Here is a 16,771-nt window from a genome sequence, read left to right on the forward strand (position 1 = left end):
AACACGAGAGAAAAATCGAAAGCATAACAGACAAATGCAGAACAGAGAAATCGATAAAATTTGAAATATTTAAATGATGAGAGAGAAATTCGAAGCACAAATAAAAAGAAATGAAAAGAAATTGTGTTGAATAATTTAATTTATTTGAAATAATTTAAAAAATATTTTTATCAAATTATGATTAAATATAATTAAAAATAATTAAATTTATTTTAATAATTATTTTTAAAATGTTTTTATAAAAAAATCATTTCTTACAATTTCTTTAAAAAAAAAAGAAACGCTAGCTAAGCGAACGGACCTTAAACGTTTTCTCTTTCCTCCTCTTTGGGTTACATGTAATGTACATTCACACTCTGGAGTTTGGAGCAGGCGGGAAACATAAAAGAGGCTTTTTGGTTCTTAAGCTATAATCAGAAACAAAAGAAAGAAAAAAGAGGCTTTGGCTAATCCTAAACCCTTACACTGCTGCTGTTCCTTCCTTCTTCTTTCAAAGCCTAAAATGGGCATCAAGGTCAGGTTTTTTAAGCACTACTATGTTGGGGCTTCTTTTATTAGAATATTGATCCATGTTTCCCGATTTCGTTTTGATGTTTAGGGTTTAACGAAGCTTCTAGCGGACAATGCACCCAAGGCCATGAAGGAACAGAAATTCGAGAGCTTTTTCGGCCGCAAGATCGCCATCGACGCCAGCATGAGCATTTACCAGTTTCTCGTCCGTAAATCCGTGCCTTTTTTATTTCCGTGAAAAGAAAAAAAAAAGCCCTTAACTTTGTCTATATGCTATCATATTCATTTGGGGGCTAGGGGTAGGTAATAATGTAAAACGGGTCTCTTTTGTTATTGGGTGAGTGCAGATTGTGGTGGGTCGTAGTGGGACTGAAATGCTCACCAATGAAGCGGGTGAGGTCACCAGGTTTGTTACTATAGTTTTTCATCAACCATTTATCCTCATTAATTCTCTAGAATTGTCTTTAGCTGATTTTTGCAATTTCCTTTTCAGTCTTGTTTATAATTTTGTTTGGTTCACAAAATGTTGACATGGGTTCTACTGGGTTAATCCTCAGTCATCTGCAGGGCATGTTTACTCGTACAATTCGGCTTCTCGAAGCTGGGATCAAACCTGTGTAATGCGCTTCTTTACCTTTTCTTTTCAATTTCTTCAGAAACAAGTTACTTTGCAACTGTTTACACATCATCTGTCCTGTGCTGCCTATATGGTATGACTTCCAAAAGTCCTTCTAGTTGCTAATGCTTGGGCCATTTCCTTTCAGCTATGTTTTTGACGGTCAGCCTCCTGATTTGAAGAAACAAGAGCTTGCAAAACGGTACCTTTGTGCAGTCTATACACTTTGCGCATTGCTTGTTCCCTTCAACATCAATGGAATTTTATGAGTCTGTCAATTCTATTTGATAATTTTTGTACTAAATTTGTCATGTAGTTACTCAAAGAGGGCAGATGCTACTGAGGATTTGCAACAAGCCATGGAGGTACTCTTGTTCCATTGCTCGCATAGTAATTAATAATGTTTTGTTTAATTTTTTTACATCTACATAACATCAAGGTGCTATTATTTGTAATGTTAGGCTGGCAATAAGGAGGACATTGAAAAATTCAGCAAGCGGACAGTAAAGGTGAGTTCTTTTATCATCCTTCCGCTTCCAATGTTAGATATGAGAGCTCACTGTCTAGTTGGCACTTATTTCTGGGTTTATAATCATGGTAGAAGCAGAAAAGGTCTGGATAAAAGGAAAATGTGCATTAAAGTGTGTTGTTGGCTTTATTTGCTTGCTATATTACAGGTGACAAAGCAGCACAATGAAGACTGTAAACGGCTTTTAAGACTTATGGGGGTACCTGTGATCGAGGTGAGTTTTCATTATTTAAGTGTGAGGTTTTGGATTTTGGGTGCAATTAGAAGCTAAATTGAATCCAGGGACTTATGTTTTTGTTTCCATAGGCTTCTTCTGAAGCAGAGGCGCAATGTGCTGCACTTTGCAAATCAGGAAAGGCAAGTATCTGGTTAATCAAGATAAGTTGTTTATATAGGGGTTTATTAGTCCTGAAAATGGAAATGTAATAACCCCATGTGTCTTTATGAGATTGAAATAGTTCAAATTTGTTTCCAATATCATTTGAAAAAGCAGCTTATTGTAATTTTCAGTTCTTTCACACCATTTGTTTTTGGTGACCTAGTGCTTTATATGGCTTTAAGAGTTGAAAGCATGCCTTCATATTTATCTCTCTCGAGTAATGCTTGCTAGTAATTAAGCATCCATTAGTTTCAGGTTTATGCTGTGGCTTCTGAGGATATGGATTCTTTAACCTTTGGAGCTCCTAGATTTCTTCGCCATTTAATGGACCCTAGCTCAAGAAAAGTTCCGGTCATGGAGTTTGAAGTTGCAAAGGTGCTTCGAGCGTTACATACTGATGTAATTTGCTGATTTTTTCACTTTGCTGTTCTGATGTGGGATATGTATTAGGTTTTGGAGGAGCTGAATCTTACCATGGATCAATTCATTGACTTGTGCATTCTTTCTGGCTGTGATTATTGTGACAGCATTCGAGGTATTCTGGGATTTTCTTTTAGAGTGTCTGACCCCTATGTTACATGATTCACTTAAAAGTTGGGTTTTGTAGTTGGTATGTGATATCATCATTAACCTATGCCACAGGTATTGGGGGACAGACAGCTTTGAAGTTAATTCGTCAACATGGGTCTATAGAGCATATTCTTCAGAACATAAACAAAGAGAGGTGTGAATTGTTATGTTTTTATCCGTGTGAAATGACTTATACATATCCACGGAATTATCACCCTGAGAGTTTTGATGATTTTTTTAGTCAGTAAAGTGTTACCTTAAGTGAAATTAATAAGACGCTAAAAGTATTTTTCTCAATGACTCTCATCGTGTTCTTCTTTTCTTCCTTTCTACCTTTCTTTCTTATTTTATTTATTTATTTGTTTCAGATGCTTATTTCACTTTTCACATATTTCGTGTACAGTTCCATTCCTTTGCAAATCTTCTGATTGAATTTAATACCAGTGTTTATACAGTTCTTCTGTCAGTATCATTCTTGGTGTAATGACTTTGATGGGGATCTTGCGAAATATTGCTTTTCTGAGCAACTGTGTGATTTACTAATATTAGTTTCTATTAACTGTTAATATAGTAAGCATACCATAATTTGTTAGCTTGATTTGCTGTTTTATTTCTGAATTCTGATAACAATAGTTGGTAGTCACCTTCAGAGAGTAACACTTTTGAGCTCAAATAATTTTTTAAAGAAAAGTTTTAACTTTTTAACTCATGGTGGCATTTAAGTCATGCAAACTAAATTTCTGCTCTCCTATGTAATAGGCAAGTAACTCATTTTATTCTGATATTAATATAAAAATTCCCATGTTCAGGTACTCAATACCTGATGATTGGCCATATCAAGAGGCTCGACAGCTTTTTCAAGAACCATTAGTCTGCACTGATGATGAGCAACTTGAGATGAAGTGGAATGCTCCAGATGACGAAGTGTGCAATTCCTTATCCTAATTATGTATATTGTTCTAAGGGTTGTGTAACTCTCTGGCAAGTTTAAAACAGTTGCATTGCTTTGTCGATTTTCTAGGGGTTGATAACCTTTCTGGTGAATGAAAATGGGTTCAACGGTGACAGAGTGACAAAGGTGCGTCCTCCCTTTGTTATCTCAAACTGCTTACAAAACTTTCTTGTTGCATTAATAAAAAGATTGGCTATCTAACTTTATTACTTATGTTTACTAGGCAATAGAAAAAATTAAAGCAGCCAAGAACAAGTCATCGCAGGGCCGGTAAGTAGTGCTCAGTTACATGGAATGATGCTATAAGTTTCTGTGCTACGGCTTATTATGTCTTATATCCTTTTCTTTACAGATTAGAGTCATTTTTTAAGCCAGTTGGTAACACATCTATACCAATTAAACGGAAGGTATGACTCCACTAAGCATTTAGAGTAACCATCATTAATTTATTCTTGTCTTGTTACCTGGTGGCTGATTCTAATGAAATACACTTTTATTCATTTTGGCCCTTGTTGCATTTCATGTTTTATCTGAATTTATTTTTCTTTTAAATCTGCATTAATGGTTGTTGTTTTTTCATTTGGTACTTTAAATGGTTATTGTTTTACTTGCATTATGCTAAGTTGACTTTGCAAAACTTTGTTTGTCTTATGTGGGGTTTTGTCATTTATAAGGTTTTTTTTTTTTAACAATAGAAAGGGTTCATATAGAAGTATGAAGGATTGGTGCTTTGTTGAGTTTTGAGCAATATATTAGGTGTTAGATAATCTTTCCTCTGAAATTTATAAAGGAAAAAGTATGAAAAGTAGTACATTCTCTGATGCTTGCTCTAATCTAGTGTAGGCTTATTGGCTGCCATAATTTCTCAGTACACTGGTTGACAGGGAACCAAATGCATGCTTCAATTTCCCAAACCAATGCTCAAGTCTAAGATACTCTCTCCACAAGTTTGTAAATTTTCCAGGCCCAAGGGTTTTGGCAGCATGCCAACATTGGGGCCGGATTTCAAGCACTCAGCGGCATTTTCTAGAGGTGTCTGCTTTGGCACGTGAAGCTGAAAACTGTGGTGAACCTCAAAGCGAATCTGTGCTCATCTTATTTATTGAACATCAGATTCTTATATATTGTGAGAAAGTGAATGTAGTGCTATTATCATTGTTCTCATTATCATAAGTAGTTTTTTAGTGTTAATAATAGGAATGTAAACCTAGTACAAGAAACTCCTGCCAACTCCACTTTTTGTCTGGTTGTTCACTTTGATACTTATGGTGGTTAAAAGTCTTAAGACACATAATCTCTGTATAGGGTTAGAGCTCTATCTATTAAGTGATTGATTACCCTGACTAAGCTGAGTTTCGATTATTATTATCTTCTTTCCTGTTTCTTATAAATATTTGTTGGCAAAATCCTTTGAGTATTAGTAGTTTACCTTGTAGTTGCCTCTTATGATTTGGTTGTATGCATGCATAAAGTCTTACTGTGAAGTTTCAAGGGAAAACCTGTTGAGTTAATGAATAGTAGTTTACCAGAAGGCCAAGCTTTGACCTTATCCTTATCCAAAGATTTTCCTATTCATAGCAGTTTTATCTTGTTACACTCCAATTTAGGATCCAAGGCAATCTTTTTATTTTCCTGTTATTTATTTTATCTTTACTGTGAGGTATCAAAGGAAACAGAGCTTGAGTCCAAACAAACTAACTCAGACTAGAAGGGCAAGCTTCGACTATTTCCTTCTCATAAGATCTCTTTTGTTTAAAACAATTTTGTATTGTTATACTCCCATTATTGTCCAAGTCAATCTTCTTTTCTCATGTTGTTCCATTTTTATCTTATTGTGAGGGTTTGGCCAATACTCGAGTCAGAGGCCAAACAAACTTGTATGTACTAGAAGGCTGAACTTTAATCATATCCTTCCAACTAGATCTCACTTACTCAAAGCATTTTTATCTGGTCGTATGCCTATTAAGAACCCTTTTTTCTCTTTTTCTGTTCCTCAATTTTTTTCTTGGGATGTGGGTGATGACTGTCTTTGTTTTTTAGTTTCACTTGTTAAATTGTTTTATTGAAAATATATAGCACAATGCTTCACCACTACTCTATGTCATGTAATCTCTCTTTTTTTTTTCTTCTTTCTTCTACAATTACATCTTAATTCTGGAGTTGATTATGCTCTATATGAATTTTTTGTCATCGGCATGACAGGAAACACCACAGAACATTCCTAAAGAAACTACTAACAAAAAGTTGAAGGCTGGTGGGGGTAAGAAAAAGAAGTAATTGAGTGGTGGATGAGCAACTGCATTGATCAGGTTAGACTATTTTGTTTTTCTCAATGAATCTTTTCTATAACTTATTGGTTTTTATATTTTCAAAGATGGTCCACTGGAAGCTCTGATGTATGATCTTTGATTGTTGAAGGAATGCAAAGACCATAATGGACATCTTTATTGTGAAGAAGCAAAAAAAAAAATATTCATCCTTTGTTGTAGAGTTCCATGTTACTGTTATATTTGCTGGTAGTGCACGGGGTGGTTCCAATACATTTGAGTGATATGATTGAAGTAGAGGTGGATAAAATGTTACAGGGGTTGAGATAACGAAAGGGTAGTTGGTATCTTTAGATGTTTTGAGGACATAGTCCTTAATTGAGCAGATTGGAGAAATGATTGCCAAAACAATCTTCATTTACAATTAAAGCTTTAGCTGATTTGAGTTGTGCAGTAGCGTATGAGGATCTTCATAACATCTTACAGTATCTGATCAGAACTAACCCAATCTAATGGCTGTTAGGCATATTGTTTTTGGATTATTGAGATTTGAAGTTTTAAGAGCTATCTGGTGGGTCATCTCTCTCTTGAATGTGGGAAAGTTGAGAGAATGAACAGATTTTAAATCCAACCATTTAGATATAGTACTTGAAAAGGTGGGCTGAAAGTTGAAATTCAAGTTTTACACCATCCTTATCATCATATTGTTAATTTAGTATTCTCACAACTGTATATGCAGTTTTTTCTGGAGGAAGAATGCTGCAAGTTCCAAGTGGTGCGTATGCCCTTGCCTTGTCCGCTTGTTATTTCATGAGCTTGAGCTAAGAGTTTGAGAGAGATGTTTCTAGTGTTAGACTGGTGTAATCTGAACTCTGAAGACTTTGGTGGCTGTTAAAACAGTGTTGTGCAACCTATCTTTTTTTCACCAATAAACAGATTTAATGTCAAGTACATTGTTTCTTCTTTTCTCTTTTTTCTTGTGATTTGTTAGGTTGATGAAAATTTAATAATATTATTATTATTCAAAATTTAAATTTTTTTTTTTTAAATTTTGGCATCTAAAATCTGATTGATTGATAATGATAGGAATACTTTTTATAGTAATTTTAATCAAAATTAAAATTTATATAATTTATTTTACTAAACAACTTATTAATTAATTTTAAAAGCTATTATGTTTTATAAAAGTTTTATAATAGCTTTTAAAGTAAAAAAAAGATTAAGCTAAACAAACTCTTAATGTGGTCTTCTTACAAGAAAATAATCGAGCAGATCCAATTTGATCCTAATGCGGTATGCAAAAGTTTAACACCATACATAAGGTCGATGATACGTTGAAATTATCAAAAATCATATGCAACATTAATCTCCAGCCATTCCTTTGTATCATAAACAGGTATACAGTTATAGTATTAAACTAAAATCCAAAATTCCTAGCTGAGAATCTACTCATTTCATCAAGGGCCTCAATATGGATACATCATGCAGACTAGAAATGAACTTCATTGCACCCTTTGCTTGGCATCAGAGATTTGAAACATAAGCTGCAAAAAGTAAAAGGTTTTAGGTTAAAATTTGTCCTTGCCAGGCCCTCGAGATGTTAAAACCTCATGAGGATACTTGGCATCTGGAAAACATTTGAAGGTGCCTCATGCCATTTACCTTGGTTCCCACATAAAATGACAGAAGCATAAAACCCAAGACAGACAGTCCTGAAAACACGTATTGTATTAATTGGGCAGCAATGAGGTACACAGGAAAGAGCTTTATCAGGGTGAAAGGCATATCACAATCCCATACCTTCTTTTCTGAGGAATCGAGAAATCAACCAATTAATGCCTGATGGGCCAATAACATAGCCAACAAGGTTAGCAACCTGCATACGAAGAAAAGAATGATAATAGCAAATGTAAAGACCATTTCTCATACGAAGCATCTACTTGGTTCTAAACTGCAGCTGCAAAAAGGCATCCATTTCATCATAATTTTTGCTTGCTTTCTATTAGATAAGGTGTTATTAGGTTGGTATTTTTGCTATTTACTTTTTGTTTCCAGAAGCAACTAAGCAAAACGTGTGTTGGATACAAAAGCAAAATATGTTTTAACTTTTTAAGATGACAAAATGCATGATTCTACTTCTATAGAGTAATTACGTTATAATTAGTGTTACATTTCAATTATTTGTCCATTTCAAATATATTATGATTTTGCCTTTTATGCGTTTGCTTTATAGCAATTTTTAATACAGCAAATAACAAAAAATAAGCACTAAACAATCAACCAATTGGAGCCTAAATAACAGTAATCAAAAACATTCATTATCCAACAAATTCATGATAATAAATTTGACCAGTAAAATTTTCAAAATAGGCTTCTCTTTGCGAGTACACATTGCTTAACAAAAAGAAGAACCAATGAGCATTCATTGGTCCAGCCGTTCAGCAAAAGGTGCATTGCACAGAAGGCAAATGCAAGCAACTACAATAACAACGTCTGGAACTGAACAAACCCCTCAACATACATCAAAAAGTGGAACACAACACCAATATCATGTGTAGATAAAATGCTAGAATGAAAAAATGTTGAGTAAATTAGAAGTTGCAATATTAAATTTTCTATGCACACTAAGACTGACCATGAGACAAGTGATTGTGATAGCACCAGCAGCTGCTTTAAGTTCATGAAAAATGAATCCTCCCAATGCACCCTCAGCCTGACAGCAAATTTCATTGGAACACTGTACTTAGACAATCATGAGGCTTGTTATAAAAGAAGAAAATATTCGTTGCCTTATTTTATACCCTTAATAACAGCATAGAAAAAGTATCTGGTGCCATCTCAACACCTTATAACCATATGATGCTAGGATAATGGCAAAAAAAATGATTAAGCCTGTAATCTCATGTAAAAAGTTTACATGTCATTATGTGCATGCACTCAATGGATGATAAACATCATCAGTTCACTACCCATAAATATTGGCCATGGGTCATGAGAACAGTGTTGCTGAGGTTTTAAGCTTCAGGGTGACCAAATTAACCATATGCCAACTAATTTACATGCAAAACTTATGCAACCAAACAGTATATAGACTTGTGTCACTTTTCCCCTATAAGCTCTAAAAGGGATCCAGTGAGGTTAACTTCAGGCTGAACGTTGGATACAATAGCCCAAATCACACAAGATTAAAACCATTTGTACTTTATACAACCTCTTTTTCATTTGCATAAATGAAGAGAGCTCAACATTAGCAACAGATTAATTGCCAGACACTGATGCCAGCCAGGTGCCCTCAGGCTAACTACCAAGGCTAAAAAGTGCCAGAATTTTCATCACAGTGGTAATAATCATGCCAAAATAATAACTGGTAGAAAACATAGACTTAACCTGCAATGCATTTGTTGCTGATTTCACCAACATTTCAGGAACAAAGAATAAACATGTTAGCCATGCCCATGAAAGAAGTTTCCTAAGACCAAAGGCAATATGCAGTTAGATAAGGAATAGGCTACATGCTCATAGAACAGAACAAAGAAAAGAACAACCCAAAAGCTCAAGATTATACCACTCCAAATCATGCCATATAGCAACAAATGTGAATATAACCCATATGTTGAGTAGCTTTCTCCGAGATCCACCAAGAGGAATATACATGTACCTAAAAATTGCTATCATTTTGTAAGCGAACACGTCAGATATAAAAATGCAGAAAAGAAAACCAAAGAAAAAGTATCCAGAAATGAAAACCTCACAATCCACTTGTTGAAGGACGCATGCCAACTTTTCCAAAAACCTTCCAAGTTGTAGCAATTATTGACACACTTTGGCATGTTTTCAGGGGCCTCAATGCCAGCTATCTACAATTATAAAGTGTAAATGAATTTCTTCATACAGGTACAGATACTAATGCTAAAAATTGTGGCACAAGTTATAACCGAATGGTGGACAGGTGTGATCCAAGGATTAAACCATCCAAGAAGGAAATCAACACGGCCACATGTAAGGGAAAATATATACTACAGAAAACACACATCCTTTAAGCGAACATACCAGTGACCAAAACCGAAAATAGCGCCAGATAAGGAAAAACTTTAACCACATGAAGTTTATGACCTGTAGCAGCATGTGGACAGTGTTAGACTTAATTTTAGTACTTCATGCATTTACACTAGGAAAACTTGGGATCAACAAGATAAATAGCAACTTGTGCCAATATGACCTCTGTTCTTAACAACTTTTACGCATGGTGTTTGCTAGCTTCATTAGCATCTTTATGTTCAACCATACATCTCTTCTCAGTATTGATTTTAAGAATGAGATTTTTTTCTTAACATTGGGTGCTTCCAGATCAATGTGGAATCAAGATATCTGATCGCCCTATATGAGCTATTTCCACCCAGACAAGTCCAAATGGTACCAATTACACAGATAGAGAATGAAGGCAACATTTTATAAAGGGTAATATTGATTTGAGCACTTCTTTCTGTGTTAGGCAAAGTGGGCAAGGCCTGGAGTAGTTCTGTTCACATATCATACTAGAACTTAAGGCTCTGTAATTTTCTTAACCAATGAACATGTACCCCATCATACAATCAATGCGAAAAATCCTGACTTTGTATCATATGAAAAATATCCTGTTAATAAAAAGAAAAAAGAAATTTATCTTAAAGTTTGCCAAGAAAGATTAGACTTATAACTCCTTACCCCATAACCAATGATGAATATGTCCATAGGAGATAACATTTGCCACGAACCACTGGTCATTGTGAAAAAAATTTAGTTACCATACAATAAGACTGCCTCTAAAGATTTCCTAAATCAAAATGCAAGCTTGAACTTTGAGTTCCAAGAGAGTCACCTGACAGCAAAGGCATTAAAGTAAAACAAATGAGTCATTAGTTCCATAAGAGACAGAACAAATACCCAACGTAGCCCGTACCAAGTCACCTCTTTGATTGAGTAATGATTTTGTGGCACATCTAACTGCAAAAATTAGTAGAAAGGGGACCTAACGATATTATAACACATGTCAATGATAAGTAGAAGTATGTTTGAATGGAAATATATGCAGTCTGAAATACAAAAATATGTACCTATTAAATTGGGAAACTTTGCAACTATTTCATGAGCAAGGTAAATAAACTAAGAATAAAAGGTAAAAGTTCCGTGTTTGGGAAAAATAAATTTGAGAGGTGGATTTAGATTTAGTTTATTATATAAATTGTGAAAGAAGAATGCAAGCATTATGTAAAAGGTAGTGAAGATTAGAAAAACCTATAAATTTGAAAAAGAATAATAAGATAAATTTAAAATTCCCTTATTTAGTTTAGGTATTTCAATTCTATCCTTAAGTAGAGATCTAACAAATCTATAAATTTGGAAATAATCATGAAAGTCATGCTTTCTTGAGTTGCATGTATAACACAAATTATGTTAAGTTGGAAAACTAAACCCTTTCTTTCAAATTCAAGTGACCAAATGGAAACTAGGAGAATTTTACAATGAAAGGTATCTAAAGTCTAACACTCTCATCATTAATGAGAAATTCTCTGTGTGTGTGTGTGTGTAGAGAGAGAGAGAGAGAGAGAGAGAGAGAGAAGAGGAAGAAGAAGAAGAAGCAATAGTATCTGTCGTGAAAGTGACAAACCTGGGAGGCAAATGCATTAAAACTTATGATTGGCCCTGAAATGTAAAAAGGTGCATACACCAGATAACTAAGGTATATAGTAAAGGTGAAATTGTTGGTATGGACATTTCTCTCCTGCATGACAAATATATTTATAAGAAAATAAAGTTATACTTTCAAGCAATAGCAACAAGAAGATGGCCTCCGATTTAATTAGCAACTAACCTGTAGAATTTGATAACAAATTTTTCCTGATTTACAAACATGGCATCTTTGGATATGCTTCTGCAAATACCAAAACAGGAAATTACCTGACAACTTGATTCTAATTGGACAAAATATACAGATCTGAGTTTTCACATGTGTATAGAAAAACTCTCAAGCAAACATGCCATGCATAAACCTAGAAACCAGAAAAGTTCCAAAGAAAAATGGAGACATAGAGAGTTATTTTTTATGGATAGATCTGTAATGCAGGATATCTTAATATTACTGGGAAAGTTTGGTACAAGTATGCCAGATATCTTTGTGACAAGTATGTGAAGTTAGGTAACATGTAAACAGTACACACCTGAAACCAGAGTTTCGACAGTAGATTAACTTATTTGTAAAAAGACATAACGATGATGCTGTACTTAATCATAGCTGCACCAAGTTTAAAGGATGCCCCAGAAATGCAGAAAGGAAGCAAAGAATGGCTTATTTCCTTTTACAAGACAGACAGGTTCTGAAGTACAAAGCTACAATTCCTAGACTATTTATGATATAATTGTCCACTGTTCAGTGACTTTTTATGTCATTTGCCCAACAGATAGAGTAACAGACCTAATAGTCAAATTGATATAAATTTGACAGAAACCAAGGAATCATGCATGGTGGAGATACAAGAAGTGGCAGCAGAAGGGAAGGGGAGGGGGGGAGGAAGAGGGAGAGAAAGAGAGGAAACTACCTCTTGATCAAAACGAGAATCTTGATGTGCCCAGTGGTAATCGTAGCCAAAACTTATCATGCGCAAAACAACTTTCAAACAAATAAATCAAAATAAATACTTGTAAAATGTACCATATGATGGTGTGTAAAATGTCACACACAATCTTAAGATTCAGGAAGCTAGTTAATGAACATCAATCGTTGATTTAGATAGGAGGAACATTCTTCTTTGAGAACCTTAAATAATTTTGTTATAAATAGTAATCTTTTACTCAGAATTCTTATTATTGGAATCAGGACAGACTGCTAATGCGTAAATCGCCTTTATACATGTCTTATCAAGTTGACCCTTGTTTGTAAAAACACAATCTGCACTAAGGAGGTTCGGCATAAGCATTTGTCCTTCAGAGGTGAATTTCAAACATCAAAGGTATTTATTTGTGAGGCCTTAAATTTTAGTGAATGCTGATACCACCGACAAGCAATTCGTGATATTTTATAACCAATTTATGGAATAGAACTTATGAGTTAATATTAATGGTCCACCCAAAGAATATATGGTCAATCCAAGAACAACAGCAGCATGCCAGACATGGACCATTCCAGGCACAAAGGCTTACTAACTTCCTGGTTGATCTATACACCATTTACTTAACTCATCTAAAATAAATGAAAGCAATTTGTTTTTAAGAAAGAAAACAAAACCAATACTGTGCTTTTTCTGCTATTGGGTCACAATGTCAGTGTGCTAATCAACTAAGGTTCTAAGCTTGCTAACAGGAACATTGTATCATTTCTTTTGTGCATCTACTAAGATTGCATTATATTCACTGAATTCCAATATCAATAAAATGTAAATGCAAGGATGTACCAAAGTTAAAGCAAATGTGCCATCTAAATGTGCCCCGAAAATTGTCCAAATATGTCCAGCGTTGCCTGCACGAAACAAAAAAAGACAATTATAGTAAGCAAGATTAGCATACCAACTAAGTAAAAATCATGTAGCTTAGACTACTCACCCAAATTTGGAGAACGAATATCCTTGATAAACACGGTTGCAAAAAAGAAAAAATAGGTTGAAAGTCCAAAGTACAAGAGGGAAGTACTTTGCCTTCGCAAATATCTGTGGAAACAGAAATCTAGTAATGGAATTAGATGCATTTGCAGGCAATAATGACGATAGAAAGATGCAAAAACAAACTAGAATTTAGAGAAGAAAAATGAATTAGAAAGGAAAGAGTTGGAGGAAATGAACCTTTACTAGAAGAAAGTTTGCTGAAGCAATCAAAAGGATAAAGACGACGCTGCGAAAAGAATGGGGAAAAAGGGTTAACGTTACCGCAGAAAGAAAAGAAGAAGACAAGTTTTAGTGATGAGTAAAATGAAGGGAACTGACCAAGCTCCATGAAGATAAGAAAGGTAAATGAGAGAAAGGAAAAGCCAAACAATGGACATCCCTCTGGCTCTGAAATGGAAACATTGTCTTGAGATATTAGCAAGCATGGTAAAGACTCCAAAGACAAGGGTAAGAAGGGGTAAATTTGCGCGGAAATTTCTCCACTGGGCATCAGATACATCCTACATAGAAGAAGACAAAGTGAGCTTTGGTCTAATGACTGAAACAATAGAAATTAATCATAAACTCAACATTGAAACAAGTGGTAAAAGGCGAGAACTTGCAAGTGCAAAATTGGATCTTTATCATTGGCAGGGAAATCCCAAAATGTAGTAAACGAAGAGCACCGATGATAGTAAACATTACATACATTGAGACGAGGAGGGAAAAGCCATCCGCCACGCAAACCGTACAGTTTGGAGAAATGATCTGCAGCAATCAAAGCAAATTGGGTTTACATAATACAGTAGTATATGAAAAACAAAAAAAAAAAGCGGAAAAGATTCAAAATTGAGAAAGAAGTACGTCGAGAAAGGTGAAGAGAACGACGGATGCAAAAGGCGTAGAAGCCAATTGCATAAAGTATTAGAAGGGACAGCTCCACTTTGTTCTGCTTCTGTTTTAATTTACCCTTACTATTATTATTGTTATTATTCATATTCACGGAAGAAGAAGAAGAAGAAGGTGAAGAAAATCTCTGCCCTAGCAAGCAGCAAGTAATAATTATTAATTAACTAATAAACCCACAGCCGCTGCACTCTCCTTGTAGACACCTTTTTTTATAATAATACAAAAATAATAATAAATAATAAATAATTAAATAAATTAAAAATTAAAAAAAAAAAACAGAGAGGCCTCCATTGTCAAACCGCCTTCAGAGCATGCTCTCTGAGGCAGCTGATCTGAAGGTCACCTCCCAGTGATCTTCTTTGTCTTGAAGGCTACCCATCCGGAATTCATGCTGAGAAGAGCATGATTGCGTTGGACAATTGGGTTCTATAAGAACCTTAAAACCCTGGTTCAAAAGGAGGGAGGAACAAAAAACAGAACTTTTTTAGAAATTTTGAAAAACCAGAGAGAAGGATCAAAAGAAAAACCAGAGACAATTGGGTTCTATAGCTCATTTGTTGAAAGAATTAATTTGTTAGTATTTAATTTAATTTTTATATTTTTTTATTAATTTTAAAAAAATTTAAATTCAACTCTTTTAATAAAATAAATATGCATGAATCATTGAATCAAATATTTTAAAAAATTTACTTTCAAATTGATAATCATGTCCGCAAAATGCTCAGTGATTCAAAATGAGATTGATAGACGTTTCTAGCTCCCCATGCTATGAATCATGCATGTGATGCAGTAACAAATCCAAGTGTTTTAAATTCAAATCTACAAACAAAAAGCTGTAAAATCTTGTCTCTATTTGGAAATAGTGGTAAATGATTTGCTGCTTGGAGAACGGTGGGATGTGAATAAATCAGTAGAGTTGGTAGGACTTCCCTTATTGTCTATTATCTAATCAAAACCGTAAGCTCCAAAAGGAGTCATCTAATCATAACTTACTGTAATTAGGAAACCCATATGATAAGCTTTGTGGTTTTTGAAATTTTTATTAACTAATTCAACTATTAATGTGCTTTCTCTTTATAGTACATTTGGTTCGCGAAATAGATAGGAATAGAATAAAATAGTTATTACGTGAAAATAGAATGAAGTGAAAATAGAATAGAATAAGTATTACGTAGTTTAGTATGACGAATAGAATAAAGTAGAAATAATTATTATGATTTATTATAGTGTTTGGTTGGTAACAATAGCTTTAGAATAAGAAAAGAATAGAAAATAAAAAGATAAAAATATATTTTATTATATATAATTATTTTTTTATTTTATTTTTTAATATAATTAATAATTTAAATATTAATATTTTAATATAATTTAATTACTAATATTTTAATTAATAATATTTTATTTATAATTTAATATTATTATGATTAAAATATTAATAATTTTTATTTTTTATATTCATTCAAAATTTAATATATTAATAATTTAATAAATAAAACATTAATAGTTTAAAATATTAATATTTAATATTTTAATCATATTAATATTAATAATATTTAAATTATATATAAAATATTAATATTTTATATTTTATAAAGAATTTATTCTTTTTATTCTATTTTTTTCCTTTTTCTTTTTTTTCTTTTTCATGGGTCGGTCGCTGGAAAGGCGATCGGTATAACAAAACGCCTATCTGGCGCACCACGTGGCCAGATCCAACTGTGGGATCTGGTCGGGAAGCACCAGATCCGGTGCTTCCTGTTGCTAGATCTGGCTGTTGAGTGCCAAATCTAGCTGAATCCTCCGTTTGAATCTTATCCGACCATATTCGGTCATAAAATCGCCGTCGTAGCCGCTTCTGTCGCCTTCGTCGTCGCAGTCGCCGTCATTTTCGCTGCCGTCGCCGCCGCCACTAACATCATCTCCGATGTTGGTGCCACTTAGAGAGAGAATGAGAGAGGAAAGAACATGAGAAGAGAGAGAAAGAAGAAGGGAAAATGAGAAGAAAAAAATATATATATATAGGTCTAGAGTTGTAATATTTTTAAGTGATAAGGGGCATTTTAGTATTATCATAATTCAGAGCTATTCCTATGGTCACGGAATAGCAAAAACCATGGGGAAGCTCAGGTTTAGCTATGCCTGAGTTTTACCCCTTTTGAGAGAATAACTATTACTAGGTAATAGCTATTTTTTGTGATATTGCCATACCAAACGGAGGTAAGCTATTCCCTTGGGAATAGACAGGGAATAGCTTAGCTATTCCCTGTACCAAACGTGCAGTTAGGGTATCGGATATATAACTAATTTAGCGCAACAGGGTCCTACCTTATCATTTCTATTCTTTGCATTGTTCATTAATTAGAAAAGAAAGGTGTAAGTAAATAGACCCAAATCCATTCATTTCATCACATAACGTCTTTATTTTT

At 34.1% G+C, this 16,771-nt stretch overlaps 2 protein-coding genes across 13 annotated transcripts; one reads left to right on the forward strand and one right to left on the reverse strand.

The window, feature by feature from the left end:
• Positions 1 to 284: 284 nt before the first annotated feature.
• LOC18600652 (5'-3' exonuclease family protein) lies at positions 285 to 6,771 on the forward strand. 6 transcript variants are annotated; one of them, XR_016026489.1, is made up of 19 exons: positions 285 to 514; positions 599 to 715; positions 858 to 916; positions 1,068 to 1,127; positions 1,275 to 1,328; positions 1,443 to 1,491; positions 1,588 to 1,635; positions 1,804 to 1,869; positions 1,962 to 2,012; positions 2,284 to 2,409; positions 2,485 to 2,569; positions 2,677 to 2,758; positions 3,414 to 3,528; positions 3,626 to 3,682; positions 3,780 to 3,826; positions 3,909 to 3,963; positions 4,441 to 4,622; positions 5,759 to 5,865; positions 6,563 to 6,771. XR_016026489.1 is itself a non-coding variant. In XM_088806891.1 (18 exons), exons 1-17 carry the CDS (start codon positions 503 to 505, stop codon positions 5,831 to 5,833), a joined length of 1,158 nt encoding a protein of 385 aa, XP_088663017.1. In that variant the 5' UTR covers positions 285 to 502; the 3' UTR covers positions 5,834 to 5,865; positions 6,563 to 6,771. The 6 variants fall into 6 exon arrangements, 4 of the variants coding, with proteins under 4 accessions (XP_088663017.1, XP_007031291.1, XP_088663018.1 ...); XR_016026490.1 differs by having other exon boundaries at positions 2,290 to 2,409; XM_088806891.1 differs by lacking the exon at positions 4,441 to 4,622.
• A 370-nt stretch (positions 6,772 to 7,141) lies between these two features.
• LOC18600653 (MBOAT (membrane bound O-acyl transferase) family protein) lies at positions 7,142 to 15,216 on the reverse strand. Of its 7 annotated transcripts, none has more exons than XR_001928226.2 (19): positions 14,301 to 15,215; positions 14,146 to 14,204; positions 13,776 to 13,957; positions 13,635 to 13,683; positions 13,399 to 13,502; positions 13,251 to 13,315; positions 12,399 to 12,469; positions 11,675 to 11,734; positions 11,471 to 11,584; positions 10,682 to 10,806; positions 10,528 to 10,579; positions 9,874 to 9,936; positions 9,576 to 9,680; positions 9,389 to 9,491; positions 9,211 to 9,292; positions 8,459 to 8,536; positions 7,624 to 7,699; positions 7,486 to 7,535; positions 7,142 to 7,367 (listed from the first exon to the last, which is right to left on the reverse strand). XR_001928226.2 is itself a non-coding variant. In XM_018122062.2 (19 exons), exons 1-19 carry the CDS (start codon positions 14,431 to 14,433, stop codon positions 7,326 to 7,328), a joined length of 1,632 nt encoding a protein of 543 aa, XP_017977551.1. In that variant the 5' UTR covers positions 14,434 to 14,933; the 3' UTR covers positions 7,142 to 7,325. The 7 variants fall into 7 exon arrangements, 4 of the variants coding, with proteins under 4 accessions (XP_017977551.1, XP_007031294.1, XP_088663034.1 ...); XM_018122062.2 differs by having other exon boundaries at positions 8,459 to 8,560; positions 9,389 to 9,481; positions 9,571 to 9,680; positions 14,301 to 14,933; XM_007031232.3 differs by having other exon boundaries at positions 9,389 to 9,481; positions 9,571 to 9,680; positions 14,301 to 14,919.
• Positions 15,217 to 16,771: the final 1,555 nt, after the last annotated feature.

The sequence above is a fragment of the Theobroma cacao genome, chromosome 5 (assembly GCF_053813885.1).
Source record: "Theobroma cacao isolate CCN51 chromosome 5, ASM5381388v1, whole genome shotgun sequence".
NCBI classification, from domain to species: domain Eukaryota; kingdom Viridiplantae; phylum Streptophyta; class Magnoliopsida; order Malvales; family Malvaceae; genus Theobroma; species Theobroma cacao.

Bases quoted from the DNA above. Each gene is read 5' to 3' on its own strand.
- LOC18600652 (XM_088806891.1), top strand. The intron at 1,329-1,442 runs GTACCTTTGTGC...TTTGTCATGTAG, and splicing joins AAACAAGAGCTTGCAAAACG to TTACTCAAAGAGGGCAGATG. The intron at 1,636-1,803 runs GTGAGTTCTTTT...GCTATATTACAG, and splicing joins TCAGCAAGCGGACAGTAAAG to GTGACAAAGCAGCACAATGA.
- LOC18600653 (XM_018122062.2), bottom strand. From the start codon at position 14,433: ATGAATAATAACAATAATAATAGTAAGGGTAAATTAAAACAGAAGCAG. The intron at 14,205-14,300 runs GTACTTCTTTCT...TGATTGCTGCAG, and splicing joins TTCTCTTCACCTTTCTCGAC to ATCATTTCTCCAAACTGTAC. The intron at 9,681-9,873 runs GTATGTTCGCTT...TTATAATTGTAG, and splicing joins ATTTTCGGTTTTGGTCACTG to ATAGCTGGCATTGAGGCCCC.